A 19,115-nucleotide genomic window follows, 5' to 3' on the forward strand; every position below is an offset into this window, starting at 1 on the left:
CCAATGATGCGGCCATCTTAGACTGCCCCCACCCTTCACCTCTGATTATACTGACCTCTCCTTCTTCTCACCGCCAAGCAGATTTTCTGTAAATCCCTCACACAACATATCTCTAGCCTCTCCACCTCTTAGCCCTGGTGCTGTTCCTTTTCCTTTTCCTCCCCTTTTGTACCTCTCAGCCTACCCTTCACACTGCACCCGGGGCTGACATCAAGTTCCTGGGTGCCGTCGCCTGGTTATCTTTCAGCCCACTTTTACATAGCTACCTGCCTCAGCTACCACTCTTCTCCCCCCTTACCCTCTCCCGCAGCACGTTTCGCCTCTTACTGTGCTGTCAGCATCAAGGAGCGCGCAGGTACACACACCTACAGCATCATTTATCCCCCTAATCTCACAAAACAATCAGCCAAACGTTTCAAGCACAACTTTTTAAAACTGCACCCCGAAACTCTCTTCGCTGATCCTTATTTCTCACCTCACAGCGGGATTACTACCACTGTTATCATTTTCCACACGAAACGTAGAGCCCAATGGAGAAAAGCATTCCTAGCTTCTCTCTCGATCTCCTCCACGAGGAAAACCGCTTATGGTACAGCTTTCGGTATTTCCCCCTCCCAGCTCTTTCATGCGACAGCTACTATCACCACATACAATAACGGTACTATCCTCATCCAAGCCACAGGCTGTAATTTAAATCTCTTGGACAACATCTTCCCCATCATTAAAAACCTGGTGTCTAAACCCCAATTGGCTACTCAACCCGCTCCCTGTGCTAGCACAGAACTGATAACACCGCCCACACCGGCAAACAGCACCACCCCTCCACTTCCCTGTCCACTTCCGTCCCCCACACAACTTACCACTCCCTCCTACACACTGCACTTCACCTCTTCCTTACCACCCTACACGCCTGACACCCTCGCCCCTCGCCCGCCCCGGCCACCGCTAGCACCGGTCTCTTATGGCATCCCCCTGAACACCCCTACCATCAACACACCCCACGTCACTGCACCCAACCCACGCACTCCACAGCCCTGCAGGACTGAGGCAGCATGCGCTCCTCCCTTAGATTTGGAACCCCCTCTGCTTAAGTCCATTGCTCCCCTCCCCCCTAACAGCTTATCTCCCATAGATACCTTCTCTACCGTTACCTCATCTTCGTCCCATACTGCTTCTCCTTACACATATTCCCCACAGCACACCCACCCCCCAACGTAGACTGCTGGCACATAACTTGACACCCCATCATCTTTCTGAAACCACGCTTCCCTCAGAGCAAGTCACCCTCCCTACTCCCGTTCCTTCTATTCCCACACCCACACAACAGCCTGCCACCCCCACTACGTGCCCACCCACACCCACAACCCACCCACACACACGCACGGCAATGCCTCCACCACCTTGCATACTTGCCACCGCTTACACACCCAACCTGACCTCAGCGCAGCCATCCACATGCATTACACAGCCACCAACCCCACTTATATCCGCACCAGACCCAAGACTAGACCGCTAAAACTCCTCCATCCAGCTGGAAAACAGTTCCTTCCCACAATACACTAACATGCCCAATGCATAGCATCAATCAGCTCTCGGAGAGCGATCTTCTCTCTCTTCTACACTCTTACGAACCCACTCTCTCCAACCCCTTTACGTCCTCTCAGATGACCATCCCGATTATCCCCCTCAACCCCTTCAGATCCGTTACCCACAACAACAGAGGAGTCCGCGATAACAACCTAAGAAGAATCCCTCTCACTCAGAACTCCTCCTCTTCCCTCATCTCACCCCGGCTTAAATGCATTCTTCTAAACTGTAGATCGGCCTCTAGACACGCAGCGGATATAGCTGACCTCTTCATTTCACAGGAGCTGAACCTGATATTGTTAACTGAAACCTGGCTAACAGAATCCTCCACCCCACTCCTCGACATTCTAGTACCACCCGACTACGACATCATTAGACTGGACTTAACAGACAAGATAGGGGGAGGTATAGCCTGTATACATCGTAACAACATCACTGTAAACAGAGCCATATCGCCTATTTTCCCCTCGTGTGAATACTTATGCCTGGACACTAGCTGCAATGGCAAACCAGTATGCTCACTCCACATCATCTATCATCCTCCAGGAGACAACCTCCTCTTCACTGAACACCTCATGGACGTGATCTCTACTAACAACGGGCAGCAAAATACCCAAATATTCCTTGGAGACTTCAATCTCCATTGGAATGACAACAATGACGCAGCGGTCAACAGCCTCAAAAACTTCCTGGATGATCTAGCCCTCATCCAATCCTGCAACAGCCTGACACACAACAAAGGCTCAACCCTTGATTTTATAATCTCCAAAATTGACGTCATTCAGTTCGAGTCGATCCAACCCTGTGACTGGTCTGACCATCATATTATCACCTTCCATATCAAGGAAACTATAAAACTCAACTCGGCTCAATCCACAAAACCAAAGATCTGGAAAAGAGACTTGAAAAAACTCAACCCTAACACATTGCCCTCTTCCAGCTACAACCTGCTTCAGCCCCCGCTAGGCACCTCCGACGTCCATGATCTCACCAACCACTACCTCAACGCCATGTCCACGATAATCAATGAGGTAGCCCCCCTGCAACTTAAGAGAGTTCCCACTAAAGATTCTAAGCCCTTGTACAACGGTCTTCTTAATGAGGATAGACGGGCCCTCAGAACCTTGGAACGCAACTGGAGATCAGCCCCATCTGCTAATCACCTCAAAGTATTTATTAAGGAAAAAGAGAAATGCCTACTACAAAAAGATGAAGCGCACCAAAGCAGACTTCTTCAGCCACCAATTAGACCAAGCAAAAAATCGTCCCAAAAAACTTTTTGAGTTAATCAAAACACAATCCAAGGACGCACCTCAACGGCTACAAGACTTCGCTCGCCCACAACCCAACTGTGAAGAATTCTCTGCCTTCTTTAATCAGAAGACCGACAACATTAAGAAGGATCTCCTCAATGACCCATTACTACACACTGATCCTCATATGAAAACCATCACCTCACTACCAACCCCGCCATGCCAACTCCCCCCTAAGTCTGGCCCAAAAAATGATGCAACCTGGTCTTCCTTTGACACGTACACCGAAGAGGCTTTAGGCTAGATTCTCAACACCTTGAAACCGGCCAATCACCTCACCGATCCTCTCCCTGCGAACGCTGTCAAAGACCTCACACCATGGCTTCTCCCACTTTGGACCAAAATCATTAACAGTTCACTTCAACAAGGCTGCATCCCGGACTCCCTCAAAGTAGGACAGGTTTCACCCATTCTAAAGAAACCTACAGCTGACCCTATGGACCTTAACAACTATCGTCCTATATCCAATATTCCCACCTTGGCCAAACTACTTGAAAAATGCGTACACCGCCAGTTGACTAAACACATTGATCACTTTGACCTCCTAAATAAATACCAATCAGGTTTCAGAGCAGGCCACAGCACCGAATCAGCCATGATACACATTATTGACGATGCGCTATAAATCCTTGACCAGAACGGATCTTGCCTACTCATCCTACTAGACCTATTCTCAGCCTTTGATACGGTCAAACACGAGAACCTAATAGATCTCCTGGAGCACAGAATGGGTTTATCAGGGACAGTGTTAAACTGGTTTACCTCTTTCCTCCATAACTGTACACAAAAATTCAAGGTCAACAACACGCTCTCCAAATCCTTACCAGTAACATTGGGAGTTCCGCAAGGGTCCTCACTTTCTCCAACACTGTTTAACCCATTCATGGAACCTCTCACCGAAATTCTTCATGCATCTAACGTACAATTTCATATGTATGCTGACGATACACAACTCTATCTTAAGATCAACACCCTAGAAGACATTAAGTTGCTTAACTTCACTCAGGAACGCAGGAACACTCAGTCCTGGCTAGCAGAAAACCATCTCAAACTGAACGCTCTAAAACCAGAATTCCTTCTTATAGCCCCACCTGCCAAAGTCCCTTTAATGCAAGACTTGATCAAACAGCTTACCGCACTCAATGTTCAACCAACCATTGTGGACTCAGCGAAATCTTTGGGAATTACTCTTGACAGCAACCTCTCTATGCAGAAACACATTAGCAACGCTACAAAGGGAGCAAACTTCCAGATAAACACATTGAGGAAGTTGAAATCCTTCTTACCAGTCAATGACTTCAAGCTGGCAGTATAATCTCTAGTTAATGTTCCAACTAAACACCCGACTCACGCCCTTACTTTTCTCAATGGGGATGCTTTCCTGTTATCTACCCTATTGCTGTTTGCATGAAATGTTGTGTATACGAGTGTTACCTGCATATATTTGTTTGTTAACTCGCAGTTGTTTTAATGTAAAGCGCTCTGATATCCGCAAGGATCTTGTTTGCGCTCTATAAAACTCTCAAAATAAATAAATAAATAAATAGTACAGCAAAAAACAGCATGCATGACTAATACAAAGGTAAAGATTGCAGAGGAAAGTGATTAGAAGAGGAGAACTGGAGAATGGAGCTTAGTGCAATGAGATCTTCGTTAGGTCTGTAAAGTACAGTATGAGCTGAGATGTTGAAAGTTCAACTTGGACTAACGACCAGAGCTGCCAACTGGAAACTGAGGAACTAGGTTCAAATCCCTGCTTCAGCTCAACATCTTGTGATTCCTGGCAAATTGTATAACTTCCTGTCTAAAAAGAAGTGTAATGTCTGGCTTGTATGTAAAACATGTGATTCTAAAGTAAAGCACTTTGATGCTTTTTTACCAACTTTCAGCTACATAAAAATTGCAAAATAAAAGCCTAACACCCAGATAAGTTAATTATCTCTACACGTGTACATGGTGTGTTATTAACCCAAAAAAATTGATTATTTACTTTACACTCATAATGAAACTTACATATATGTAATGCATACAATACATGATTATTGCACACAACTTAAATCTTGATTTCTCCCATCAAATGTTTTTTCCGTTGGAGAAACACCTACCGTTGCACCCTCACAAAATTAGAGGGGTTAGGAGGGTTCCTTTCCCATTTCCATCCTGGAATTTGGTTTCCAACTAATTTGAGGGCTTTCACAACACACACGTCTGCACACACTTTCCAAGGCCCACCTCAGGACCCTGGGGGCAGATGTATTCCCACGTAACCAATAGCTGCGTGTAAATTGATTTCTGAGTGCAAATTGATTACTTGGAATTGTCAAATTGAACTCTTAAATCAGACTATCTGTGAGCCTATGTTGAAACACAACTGTCTTTATCTGCTCACATGAAACAACACATGGCCTGATTAAAAAGAAAATAAAAACATTTGCATGTGGGTCTAAGAGGCACACGCTAATGTCTAGATTTACAAACATTAGACATTCAGAAAAGATGGCATTTAAGTCGCAGACCCATATTTTGCTGACCACTAGTAGAATCGCACAATTGTGTTATATGATGTAGAGACCTTTTCTGTGCAAAGGAGTATATTTATTTTATTTGTATTGATTTACCCCATGTATGTTGTTGGATATTGCTTCATGCACGATAATACCAGCGATTATCATCATCTTCATGGCCCATATCCTCATCATCATCATCATCCATCTTCATCATCATTATAGATGCATTCTACATGACTTACCTCAATGAAAAACAGGCTAGCGGGTGACGTTGGGTGGTGATACATATAGAGCGTCACAAGTGTAGCCGCGGTGAGAATAAGGACCAGCATTAGAATTCCAATAATTAAACCAGGATGTAGAGCTCCAGTTTTCTTCTCCACCGCACTGTCGTCTGTGGAGGCTAATGGAGGATCACAGACATATTACAGAGGTACTATCAAAATGTCCTTTGCACTTTCATGTTCATTAACTACAGAAACATTTGCTTAAGCCCCCTTAATATACTAAAGCTTTCAACAATGTGAGATGCAAAGTGGAGGAACGACAGCACATGTTTGCAGTCTCCAACTCAATAAGAATAAATGATCAGGGTCTATTACAATTGAGAACGTTTTCACACATTGGAAATACTGCATCCCTCTGTTTTCCCTCCAGCTTGGTAGACCACACTCTTGAGTGCAGGCGCCAGAGTTAGAGTCCTGGCACTCACCCATTTTCCTCTTCAATAATGACATGAATGAACTACTTTAAATAACAAACATGAATTTACCACGTTGGTGGAAGGAATAAGGGATGTATTTGTGGGAGTAAGGGATGTGTAAACAGACCATACAAAACAAACAGTATTTGAGAAATGGTAAAAAATGTGGACATACATTCTACAGAAAAAAAGTGGCTTAGAGAGTTTCAGGCGGGTTGATCATTTGAGGAGAAACTTCACATCGGTTTTCTCACGAAAGCAAGCATAAAGCAAGCAATAGCCTGCCTTTAATGTGCTTATGCAAGCTAAAAATAGGCATAGACTAATGCTGTTTGCATGCACTTTTGCATGAATGGTATTTGAAATGGTAAAACCATCCCTACTGGCTTTGCCAAAGCTGGGGAGGAAAAGTAGAAAAAAATATTTTTCTTGATACAATGCATATATGAGAGGTAGGAACTAAGCATGTCAGTAAGTTGAATGAGGGCACTTCTTAGATGTAAAATGTTTCATTAGTTATTCGAATCGAAGTTCAAAAAGGCTGAATGGTTCTTCGTACTGTAAATAGCAAGCGATTATTGTTATACTCCTTTGGGTGGAACCAAATCTATAAGTATGTTTTTAATGAATTGATAAGAAAAGGTAATGCAGACAGCTGTCAAGCTAGATCAAAAAAGGAACTTTCGGTTCACATGAATACTCTGATTCTTTTTAATAATCACTTTTTTTTTTACAACAATCTTTATTGGCATTTTTAGGACACCGGGGAACTCGTCCCCATACATGGTACCAATATGGATAGAAGAACAATGAGAATTGGCGTCCCTGTTCAACCCCCCCCTGGTCTGCAGAACATCAGACCCCCAAACCCTACCCCCTCCCGCACAGCACACCAACCCACAGTCCAACATAGATATGCAACATTTCCTATCAGCGTTGGCTCCATACTCTGATTACTCTCCCTCAGTTCATAGGGCCCGGGGCCTCGGAGGGGGAAGCCACCGGGGCTCTGATTAGCCTCTCTATTGGGTCCAACATCACTGCATCCTCCCGTACAGACAATACAATGCCCCGATATCGCGCCCATCTCTTCCAGACTTTACCATGCTTGTTCGGACAACCCCTTGCCAAGAATACCGCCTCTTCCGCGGACATGCAGCGGTCCAACGCCTTCTTCCAGGCCTGAACCGGGGGCGGGGCAGAGGACTTCCAATGCTGGGCAATATCTTGTTTGGCCAGCGTCAAACCCAGAAACAGGAGGTGTCGCTTATAGGTATTGCCCCCTATCTCCTCGGTACAGTGCAATAGTGTTAAGCGGGGATCGGGGGGAAGCTCCCAACCCAGCACCCCCCCCAAGCAGGACAGAACCGCCTCCCAGAACGGGCGCAGCCACCCACAATCCCACACCGTGTGTAGGAATGTGCCGTCTCCGTCGCCGCATCGGAGACACGCGGGGGACTCAATTAAGTGCATGCGCCAAAGGCGGAATAATCACTTTTTTAAGGTATCCCAGATTTTCAATAGGTGAAGTAATATTTTTTCAGCTCTTTCAGAACATTAGCACAAATGTACAAAAGGAAAAAGGTATTATTGCTGCCCTTAAAAGGCAGAAGGTTTTCAAGTTTATCCATAAATAAATGACCAGTTATGTACGTTTTTCTTTAAATCCCTTTTAGAAGTAAATAAAACATTACACCTCAATATTCACCAAAGTAAATAGAAATTAAGCACTTTTTCAGACATGGTTGTGGTAGAAAAATGCCTTTTTTGCATGATACCCCGGTTATGTGGACTGATACTGCTGGATTTTTGACTCTGCCTTCTGGGACTCTGCTAACTGGGCCTCACTGAATGTCCCCTGAATGCTAAAGCATGTTGAATTTGTATAGTAGTTTATTCGATCAATATGATCATTCACATGCACAGAAACATCTCACATCATAAAACTTCATGATTCCAAACATCGTTAAAAAGTAGTATATGAAATTGTTTGCCTGGGTAAAATTCTTTGGGGCCTCATGAAATGGCTATAACAGTAATTTAAAATACACCAACAGATCACCAAAACTGTTTGTATACATCACTATTTACAACAATGCCCATGTGTGAACATTGGATCATACCTTTTCTACATAATTCAAACACATGTCCAAATGGTTAACATCACGTCTTAGACCTATTCCACCAAGCATAAAGCAAGTATCTAGATAATATAAACACAAGCCACCTTGTTGTATCATATCTGAAAACATAGTTTATCTGCAGGTCGGGTGAACAACAACAGTCGACAAGCAGGGATAATCCACCTTTTTCTTATATGAGCATATTGGGGACAAATAAATATAAAATGTTCTATGGTGTCAGGGCTAGAGCCGCACGATGGGCACAATGAAGTTACAATGGCATTCGGCCAACTACATTTCCTACCATTCAAGGGAAGAACCCCAGTCCTAAATTGTATATAAAATGCTCATGCCTGAGTAGGTTCAACTTCATCCATATCATTATCAAACTTAAAGCATGTTTTAAAATTTTGAAATCTAATAGTTAAAGTGCCTTGTGCCCTGGCATTAGTGCATATAGACTCAATATAGTCCTAGTACCTTTTTTTGAGCTGGGGAGAATTTTTTTAGTAATGGACTTTGGATCGTCCCACAGAGTCCCCAGCTCTAATTTAGAAAAGCACTGTCTGACATTTCTAAACCAGTCTAGTCGCCCCGTCTGTCTTTCAAGTCTTAACTGGCATTTTTAACTTATATACACGTCCCAAGTATATGGTACAAAGGCTAACCAAGACAGGTAAGTTAAAACGCACTAAGAGACTGCAGTACCCATTGTGTCACTCACCACAGTTGCACTGCAGGCCTACCAGTGTAGCCCAGTTGTACTCTTTTAAAACTGCAAATTGAATCTGTCAAGTACCCCTTTTGATAGACATAAAATCTACTTTTAAATATTAATAAATCATCCCTAAGTATGACTTAATGTCCATAATATAAAGTGTATGGTATTTAAAAGTAGGACAAGAAAAGGTTTAATGTTAAACATCCTCAGAGTTAAAAGGCCTCAAAAGTTATGTTTACTGTAGGAGGGTTAGCTGGTTCATAGGGAAGCACTGGGATACAATATTACATTTAATAATGTTATCTCCAACTATGAAGGATTACCAAAGTTCACTCTTGGACTTTTAAAACATTTATTGCATGCCCTGTTCACTGTTAAAGTTGGATTTGTAATAAATATTTTGGAAAAGGCGCTTTTAGAAACTTACCTGTTCCCTGCTTAAAGATTCTAGAAGTCAATTTAGATGAGCTTACACAGCTCTGGCAGGATGACTATCAGAGCTGTGCCCAAGAAGTTGATTAAATTCAAAGAAGTCTACTCTGTCAAAGGCGGACACCTTGGCCTGGCCTTTCCTTTGTCCCTCTAGTCAGCGATACACCAAGCACAGAGAGAGAGCTGTCCTATAAACGGTTTAAGTTACCACAGAGGAGTGGTTGCTGATTTCCCTGGCCATGCATCTAGGGTGGGCACAGGAACTGTACACAAGGGAAGAAAGGTCCTGCCATGTTGGATTTAGGTAGACATTGGCACAGTGGAAATGTTTGCAGTAGGACATACAGGAACTTCAGCAAACATGGCTATGGTTATCCCTGGGACCATTGTTGCTATCTGTACGGGATGGGCCAGAAGTCACCTTCACCCCCAGGCTACTGTTAGGCATAAATGTGGCAATCCTGAGCTCCCTCTTCAGAGCACTACTGTTAGAGATCGGATTTCTGGTTGGCAAAGTTTACACCCTGTCCAAGCAGGAACCACAATCCTAGTCAGGGTAAGTGAGGACCACACTAAAAAATCACCTTTGCTCACCTTTTGGTAGCTTGGCACAGAGCAGTCAGGCTAATATTAAGAGGCAGTGTGTAAAGTATTTGTACACATGACTAGGGGTGGACGGTAAACTCCGCTCCGCCGGTGGAGTTCACAGAGTTTTGCCACTATGTGATCCAGTACGGAGTTCGGCACAAACTCCTCCAGCCACCATGAAGTTTACTGGCACTTACCAGTCTTTGAGGATGGAGGCCCTAGGTTGAAGTGCAGTATTTTCTGCATGCACTCTTACCTATATTTCTGTTTTGGAGTGCGCTTTTGTGGGCATCATTACATTAGCCATGAGTGCTCACTTCCTTTTGCTCCTGCAGCAGCACCACCATTGGAGCAGAGAGGCTGCCAGGCAGTGCCTTCCCTCCTAGCCACGGTGGAGCGTCAGAAAAAGAAAGCAGTAGGTAAAGCTGAGGCTCCAGTCTCTGGAGACAGCTTTTCACCCTACTTTGTTCTGTCCCGACTCTGTCTTTGTGCTGCATCCCTGCATGCTCTAGCGGTAGAAGGTAGGGGCCGAACTGGGCTGCGGGACTGCTTGGCCTTCATGTCTGCTTTGTTGCTGGGTGTGCTTCTGTGGTCGTCCCTGCAGGCACATGGGGTGATCTAATCCCTGCGCATTAAAGGCTGTCTCTCAGCCTCTGGCTGCCTACTGCTGACAGATATGAATGATAACTAGTGTCCTTTCTCGAACAAATGAGTGACTAAAGTTTCTGAATACCAAACTCTGGAATTTAACTTGTTTCAGGACCTTGATCCCTTTGTTTTATTAGACCAGGGTGCATGTCCATAATTACTGTTGATATATCCTGTCTGCTGTTGAAGGGAAAAAGCACATTTGTGCCATGGTAATTATGCTGATATATTTATTGCCATAGACAGCAAGGTTTCAGTTAAAAAAGTGCAAGTAAGGCTTTCTTTCTAAGAACAATTTCTGGTATTCACTTCTATTTTATTTTTCATTTGATTTTTTGGGGTCTTTTTGCTAAGCGCACATTTGCAGCGTGACGTTAGTTCTTGCCACTTTTTCTGAAAAGCAGTTGAAGCGACAATCCAACAGCCAGTTGTGACTAGAGGCGCTCATTTAGAGCCTGGGAGACATAGCACATGAGAAATGCAAATAATGCAGTTACAAAAGAACAAAGGCTCACTGCAAGGACTACCCACAGCCATAACTACTACAGCAATACTGAAAAGGCCAAGGTGCCTCCTGTGCAGATTACTTTCTGATAAATAATGTTTTTCAGATAACGGCAGACTGTTTCCGAGTCATTGAGTGCTAACACGTGCATATGCTATTAGCACAATTAGCCAAACACATATAGGGGCATATGTATAACAGAATGACGGATCGTGGCGTTAAGCAAAACTTGCTGGAGCCAAGCACCGCCATTCTGAAAATGCAGGGATGCACACTATTTACAAAGATAAGGTGCATCCCTGAGTTTCCTCTAGAGCTGGCGCTAAATTAAGCTTCCTAGCGCCAACTTAGTCATCCTTGCACCATAGTGCAAGGGTGCCTGCATTGGGGGGAATTATCATCTATGTGCAGGAAGGTATTCCTTCCTGCCATAAGCTATCACAAATGGCGATTTGTAACTCCTATGTGGGTTGCATTGTGTTGCACACTTAGAAGTTGCAAATTGTAATTTTTTTATGATTGTTTATATGCAAGAAGGGACATCCTCCTGCACATAAGTAATAATTTGTGGTGTTTTGCCGTTTCTATGTGTGCTGCACAATGCAGCACACATAGAAACAGAAAAAAATGAGGAGAAATAAAGCCTTTCTCCTCGTTTCGCCATGTTAAGACCAGGTTTTGCTAGGTCTTAATTTTAGTGCTGCCCCATATTAATTCCACCCCTGTAAATATGGGGCTGCATCAAAATCAATGGGAGCTGAGGCAGAAAGCCCACTGCCACACCCATTGCCCACCCTTTTCACTCTAACTATAGCATGAAAGAGTGCCTTATTTTCAAGATGGCGTTAAACCGCTGCCTTGTATATAAGACGAAACCCCTATTGCCACAGGAACGTTGCAAAAGGTGACATTCCTGTGGTGATCGGGGCTTCAAAATATGCCCCTTAGTTTACTCACTAGTGCAAGGAAAGCACACTTGTGGCGTTAGTTGGTGCTTACGGGCACCTTCAGCAGTCACTTAGCTATGGAAAGTCAAGCTCAGAAAAACTTCAGCTAGCCTGAAGAGTGAGGTGAGGGGTAAGGATAATGGTCGAGAAGACCACTTTGCAAGCAAGAAGAGATGTCCAGATAGCAATGGCAGCAGTTATTGAATGATACGGGAAACGAGGGAAGACACGTGGTGACCCATGCAAGAGGTGGAAACTATGGAAATGTGGGACCACCTGGAAAAGTCGAATACACTGCACGGGTGGTTGTCAGACTAGTGTGACTGGGCAGAGACCCAGATACGAGCAACTAAATTTCTCTTTAATAGGGGTGGGGGAACTACACAGAATCTCACTGGGTTTTTATGTAACTCTGTGGATTTCTGTGGATTTCTGTGGAGTAAAACTCTACAACTTCACCCACCCCTACACATGACACACAGTAGCACAGTGAAAATACCACAAAGAGACTCCACACGAGTTAAGAAAAATAGGCTAATATATTCTGAACAAGACAATACCAAAATGACAAAAGTCAAAAAGTACAAGTCGAAATATGAATTGTTAATGGGTAAGTGAAAAACAGAGCTTAGAAACAAAATAGCGCTGTGGGGTTACTGCAGGTCATGCTGGTCCGGGATAAAGTCAAGAATTCAAACTGCCTGCAATGGTGGGTAGGCCAGCTACAGGACCCGAGCATGGTCCATTGAGCAAAGTACCTTAATCCTTGTCAAAGAACAAAAAGCAATATTGGCGATGCGTCGGTTCCATAGACATAGAACGAGTCTGAAATGTGAGGACGATATGCCAAGTTCAGACCTTGCAGCGGCAGTGACGTATAGATCCCAATGTCACAGCAGGCGGTTCATCAGCGTTCAGTGGGCACAGAGATGTCGAATCGAAGGCAGATGTAGCACTTTGAATTCACGTCCGATTGCCCTGGAAATCACTCGGCAGAGCAAAATGTATAGCCAGTAAAGTCCAGGTGCTGGAATAAAGATGAAAGATGAAGTCTTTGATACCCGGAGACTTCAGCAACAGGAGGGAAGCCAACAAGACCTTTGAGAAACTTAAGTTGTTAGGATGTAGAGAGCAGGTCTAGTCCTTCTCATTTTCAGGCAAGAAGCAGCAGTGAAACAATCACAGCAGGTAGCAAAATAGCAGTCCCTCCTTCAGCACAGCAGCTCTTCTTCCTGGCAAAGTGTCATTATTTTCAGCAGTGTTCTGAAACCATGGTGTCAGAGGTCCAGTATTTATACCCAATTTGGCCTTTGAAATAGGGAGACCTCAAAGAGATGCTTTGAAGTGCACAAGGCCCTGCATTTTCTGCCCTGACCCCAGACTCACTTCAGGGGGTATGCAACGCTTTGTGTGGGAACAGGCACAGACCTATTCAGGTGCAAGGTTCGCTCCTCACTCTCATCCTGCCTCGGGATGAGTCAACAACATGCAGATGGCTGCTCAGTCACACCTACTTTGCCTTTGTGAGTGGCTGTCTAGAGGGAACGCAGGCAGACAGGTGTCACCCACCCCAGATGTGTATTCTAGGAACTGGCAGACTGCACCAAGTGGGTTAAATAAGAAAATGCCACATTTCTCAAAGAGGCATATTCAGAATGTAATTTAAAAAACAACTTCACCATAAGTTGTGTTTTTAAACTGTGAGTCCAGAGCCATCAAAATTGATTCTCCTGTCTTGTCCAAATGGGAAAATATACTTATAAAATGTTATAAGGCATTCCCCATGCTAACTTATCGGAGAGATAAGCCTTGCAGTAGTGAAAAACACATTTAAGTGTAGTTCACTGCCAGAACATGTAAAACTTAAATTTACATGTCCTACCTTTTAAATACTCTGCCTAGGGCCTACCCCAGGGGTGACACACATGTAATAAAAAGGAAGGTTTGAGCCTGACAAGTAGGGTAACTTGCCAGGTCAAAATGGCAGTTAAAAATGCGCACACAGGCTTTGCAGTGGCAGGTCTGAGCCATGTTTAAAGGGCTAATTATGTGGGAGGCACTATCAGTGCTGCAAGCCTCCTAGTAGCATTTAGATTATAGGCCCTAGGCACATTGAGTGCACATTCCTAGGGACTTATAGGTAAATTAAATATGCCAATTGTGGATAAGCCTATATGATTGAATGAATGGGGACTTATAGAGCACACAGTTACTACTAGAGTGTCCAGGCGCTATGTCCAATGGCAGGTAAAACAGCTTAGGCTTTGAACAGGTGGGTTTTCAGATGTTTGCAAAAGATTGTATTATTTTGAATGCTTCTCAAGGCTACAGGGAGAGCATTCCAATGTCTGGCAGCTAGTGCTGAGCAGGCCAAGTAGCCCCCTTTTTTCCATCTGGTAGGAGGGTACACAGCAGAAGGGATCGCAGCAGTCTACTGGGGCAGTAGGGGGTCAGTCTGTCCTGTACTTAGGGCCGGTCCTTTAAAAGGATGCATGTGGTACTGTCAGGCCTTTAAATATAACCCTCTTCTTCACTGGCAGCCAGTGTAGCTGGTTGCAGTAGAGGGATAATGAGGCGAATTGATGCAAGTTAAACAGGAGATGTATAGCCATGTTCTGTTCCTTTTGAAAGGTAGTCCGGTAAACCAAGATATAGGACATAAGGATAGTCCAGTGTCGACAAAATCAGAGCTTGGACCACAGTTACCTATTCATCCCAAGGCAGAAATTAAAAAAAATTCTTAAACATTCTGAGAATTCAGCATGAGGTTTTGATTGTGGCAGTGATTTGGGGCTTAAGGGATTGTTTAGTGTCTGTAAGAACTCTCAAGTTCCTAGCTAATTCAGTGGGAGGGGAGGTAAAGTGCATTCGGCCAGCCAAACAGAGGACCTGCCTGGCAGAGGATTGTTACCCAATAGAAGGGCCTCAGTTTTGTCAGGGTTGCACTGTAGGGCATCAGCCATCACATTACAGCTGAAATGCAAGCAGCCTAGTTGGTACATTTCTTCAGGCAAATTATTCTTGTAGGTCAGTAGTAGTTGTGTGTCATTTGCATATGAGATGACATAGATGCCAAAAGAATCTATCAGATATGCTAATGGTGTCATGTAAATATTAAAAGGTGTAGGTCTGAGCCCTGAGGCACGCCATACTTAAGTTTCTTAGCATCAGAATAGTACAGCTTAAGCCAAAAATGAACTCATGCAGGACCAGGCTTTCTCCTCTACTCCAATCTGGGAGAGACGATGAAGCAGGATCTCATTAGAAATCTTGTCAAACTGCTCCAAGAGGTCTAATAAAATTAGTGCTGCATTTTTACCTGAGTCCAAGATGAATTTGATGGAATCGGTGTTTCCATTCAATGCAGACTCCGTACTGAGATAAACATAGAAGACTGTTAAAGTGAAGGAATTGAGTTAATTGCTTAATCTCCACATTTTCAATGCTTTTGGCTGCCCACAGAAGTAGGGAAATGGGTCAGAAGTTAGTTAGGTCATTAGGGTCTGTGTTGGGTTTTTTAGTAGTGAGATCACATTTGCTTTTTTCCATGATGAGGGCACTAGCCACAATTGTAGGGAAATGGTAAATAGTTCATGGAATGTAGGACCTAGGCAGTCTCCTAAAAGGTTCACAACTTGAGGAGGAAGGGGGTTGCGGGAGAGCCAGATTTTCTAATTGTGACCATTTGTTTCTATACCCTCGATCGAAGGGGGTTGAATCTCTTAAGTTTAGCTTGGGCATAAGGTTTAGTGAGGTTAATTAAATTGATTCACTGGCTTGTGCTAATAGCAGTTTATCCTGGATTTTAGCTTCAAAGAAAGAGCTTAGTTGAGAGCATAGATCAATGGGGGTGAGATGCATTTAGAGCAAGTAAAGTTGTTTAAAATGTAAAGTTTTTTTCACACTGTTATGAGCTTTATTAATTTTGATCAGTATAAAAAGTGTGGTGCGCAAGTTGGAGGTTAAAATGATAGGTGCCAAGAACTTGTTTGTCCTTTCCTTTGCTGATGCTTATTTCCACCAGGCGTGTTCGGATATTTTATAAGGTTACCTCTCCACTGCAAGTTCCCTTTTAAACCATGGGGCAGAGGGATTGACACTGGGGGACCTATTAGTAGCAATGGGAGTAGATATAGAAGCGGCTTCAGTGAGCCAATTACTGTCCCTGCTTACGTCAACCATAGTGTCTATAAAATAATAAATAAAAGAATGATTGTTTTTTTTCCCAGGCATGCTTAGCGCTTGAGGGACCTGCTCTCTGTTTGTAAAGTTGGTATGAATCATACGGCCAGCTTTATGTATTGGAACTGAAAGGGCAGTCAAGATGTCAGCATCAGTCAGTACTCCAGATAATTTAGCAGCCATCAAGTCCATTGGGTTGTCTAATTGGACAGTAAAATCACCCAGAATAATTTAATGGCCTAGGACAAGGTGGATTTAGTTGATAACCTTTCCTGCATAGCCTGGGGGATGGTATACAAGAAGCCCGGTGAAGAAACATTGGGCATGAGATTAAATAATGAAGCCTAGAGCTTAAGCACCAACTAACTCCTCCACCTGGAAGGTGATACATTTAAAGGAATTTCTAAACGCAATTGCCCCAACGCCACATTTCCTGCCAGTACTATCTCTATATAAGCAAGAGTAGTTACCATGTTTAGTGTACAGAGTACATGCACTTTAGCACTGGTTAGCAGTGGTAAAGTACCCGGAATCCTAAAGCCAACGAAAATGAAGTTAGCAAAACAGGAGGTAAGAAGGCAGAAAGTCTGGGGAAAGTAAATCAAGGATGCCAGGTCTAAGAACTACTAAACCTGTAGAAGACAAAATAAGGACTGCACCTGCTGTGGAGGCCTGTGAGGAGATTTGCAAGGCTGGAGCTGATTCACCTTGTACTCAGGATAAAGAAGTGGATTCCAAGTATCAGTTGGTTAACCTCCTGATACAATACAGGGCTGCTAGAAGCCCCATTTCCATAACAGCCCAGCAGGACCTGCCCTGGATCCGGCTGATGGCTTCTGTTGGAGTGAATCTTTACCCCTCAGTACAATCCTTAAGGTCTTGAGACCCTTGGCTGTGTCAAAGTGTACTCCTCCCAACAACCTGAAAAACTGGGACGTAGAAACCTTTTGGCAACAAAGACCTCTAGAAGACCAGGAAAAACCTTCCAAATCAGCCAGACGGATGGTGCATAGCTGCAGGGTCAGAGATTCAATTTGCTCCTGCCTTGAGCTTTTCTGCAGCAGCAAATCAGTGTTTAGTGGAATGTCGCAGAGAAGATATCTGGCCATGCTGTTCGGCTACATTGGGCAGCCTTGCCCTGCTGGAGGATTCCAAACTCCATAAAATCTAGTTGATGGCATAACTGTCACTTTAGTGACAGAATAACCCATCTCTCAATTATGCCCTAAGTCTCAATGTAGAAATCTTCCATGGACGAAGGCAGCAAAAGAATCTAGCGAGTGAGGGACCTCCCTTGGAAGTACATTTTGAATTTTTCCTGCTCAGAGTTTTCCTGCCAGAAGACAACAGCTTCAGCAGGACCTAATCTGATGGCTATCCAGCCTCATGGAACCCTTCTAGTTCATAGCTTGCTGCTTTGCCTCACTGAATATTTTTTACTTACAAGTCGGAGGTAAAACTTCAGATGAGAACAAACCTGGGTTCTATATCCAACCTAACCTCCATCACAGTCAACTTTTCTTGCACCTAGGACACAGGATAGCCCCACCAGATTTCTGTGATAGGTGTTTAATGTCTTTTATCGGTATTTTTTATTTAACATATTCTTTAAATCTCTGGTTCCGCCTATTAGTTTTTGTAATTTTTGGTGTCATTGTGTTCATTAAATTAATCTTTATTTTGCGCAATTGGAGTGGAATTTTTATCATGTTGTGTTTTCAACTTTATATTTGTTTTGGTACGCCTGTCTGCTCTCTGCTATAGCTACCAGAGGTTGAGTTTATGTTTAAATTACTTAAATCTAATACTTGCGATGGACTACCATATTCCCCAACTAACAATCCACTTTCTCATACTCCTTAACTCTCATATGGCTTGTGCTAGGCTGTAACCAGTTCTGCTTGTAAATTTGATTATGGTTTGGTTTCCACTGCCAGTGATATATTGTAGTTATTTGCATTTTTAATATTATTAATTGATTGAATACCTATTGCCTTTTTGCCTCCTTTATTGATTCTTTATATTTTTAATGAACCTTCATGGTTTGTTCTTTGAATTGTTTGCCATGTGGTAGATTTCCCTATGTGATTTCTCTAGGATCTACATAAGTTGTGTTTGGGCACTTGTCTTTTAAGACTCACACATTGCTTCAATCCATTAATTGGCCTTTTTAAAGCTGAAAAATGCAGACAATATTTAAAATAGGCTTTAAGTTAGCTCCTTGCTCATGATAGCTCATTTAAATTCTCTGAATTTGATGGCTTTCCCCTGATGGATTTACTCCCTCTTTCTTTCCTTGTATGCCCATCACCAGCTCCAGCTTCCAGGCATTAATCAATTGCTCCCTCATACCTCCCTCATCATTGTTTTTCTTTCATTATTCATTGTCTGAATTCTGGGCAGCTTCACTCAACAACCAGGTTAGACCCTTCAACTTAGTTTCTCCTCACCCCTAACTTCCTGCTCAAACTTTATTCTTATTGTTATTATTTTTATTTATTTCAGCTTGGGCCTGAGCACAGAACACTGCTATTGGACAACTTGCTTCTTCAGCTTGCATCAGCCTTCTGAGAAAGGTAAATAAAAGTGTTAAAAAGTATGCTGAAATGGCCATCACTGCATTACAACATAGGCTAACACATGTTGGTGTATCAGCAGTCACCTTGAATAATTGTTCTATATTAAATAACTGAATCAAATTGGCCACAAATACATGAGCATGCATCATCATGCATGAGCAGCAATTTTTAGCTCAAGCATTCAAGACCTCTTGCATGTACTTTAGTATATACTTCTTTTGTGGGCTTAAAGTCATCCACCTGTTTTTCATTTGTCTCTTTCAGTGTCCTTAAACATTCT

General features: G+C 43.3%; 1 protein-coding gene across 1 annotated transcript in view; it reads right to left on the minus strand.

The window, feature by feature from the left end:
* Positions 1–19,115, minus strand: part of PLXDC2 (plexin domain containing 2) — a 1,457,706-nt gene that overhangs the window by 18,463 nt on the left and 1,420,128 nt on the right. The window contains exon 13 of the mRNA XM_085630822.1: positions 5,650–5,810. Within this exon, the coding sequence (XP_085486948.1) occupies positions 5,650–5,810 (161 nt within the window). The remainder of the gene's footprint in view (positions 1–5,649; positions 5,811–19,115) is intronic.

This window comes from Triturus cristatus, chromosome 10 (genome assembly GCF_964204655.1).
Source record: "Triturus cristatus chromosome 10, aTriCri1.1, whole genome shotgun sequence".
Lineage (NCBI taxonomy): Eukaryota > Metazoa > Chordata > Amphibia > Caudata > Salamandridae > Triturus > Triturus cristatus.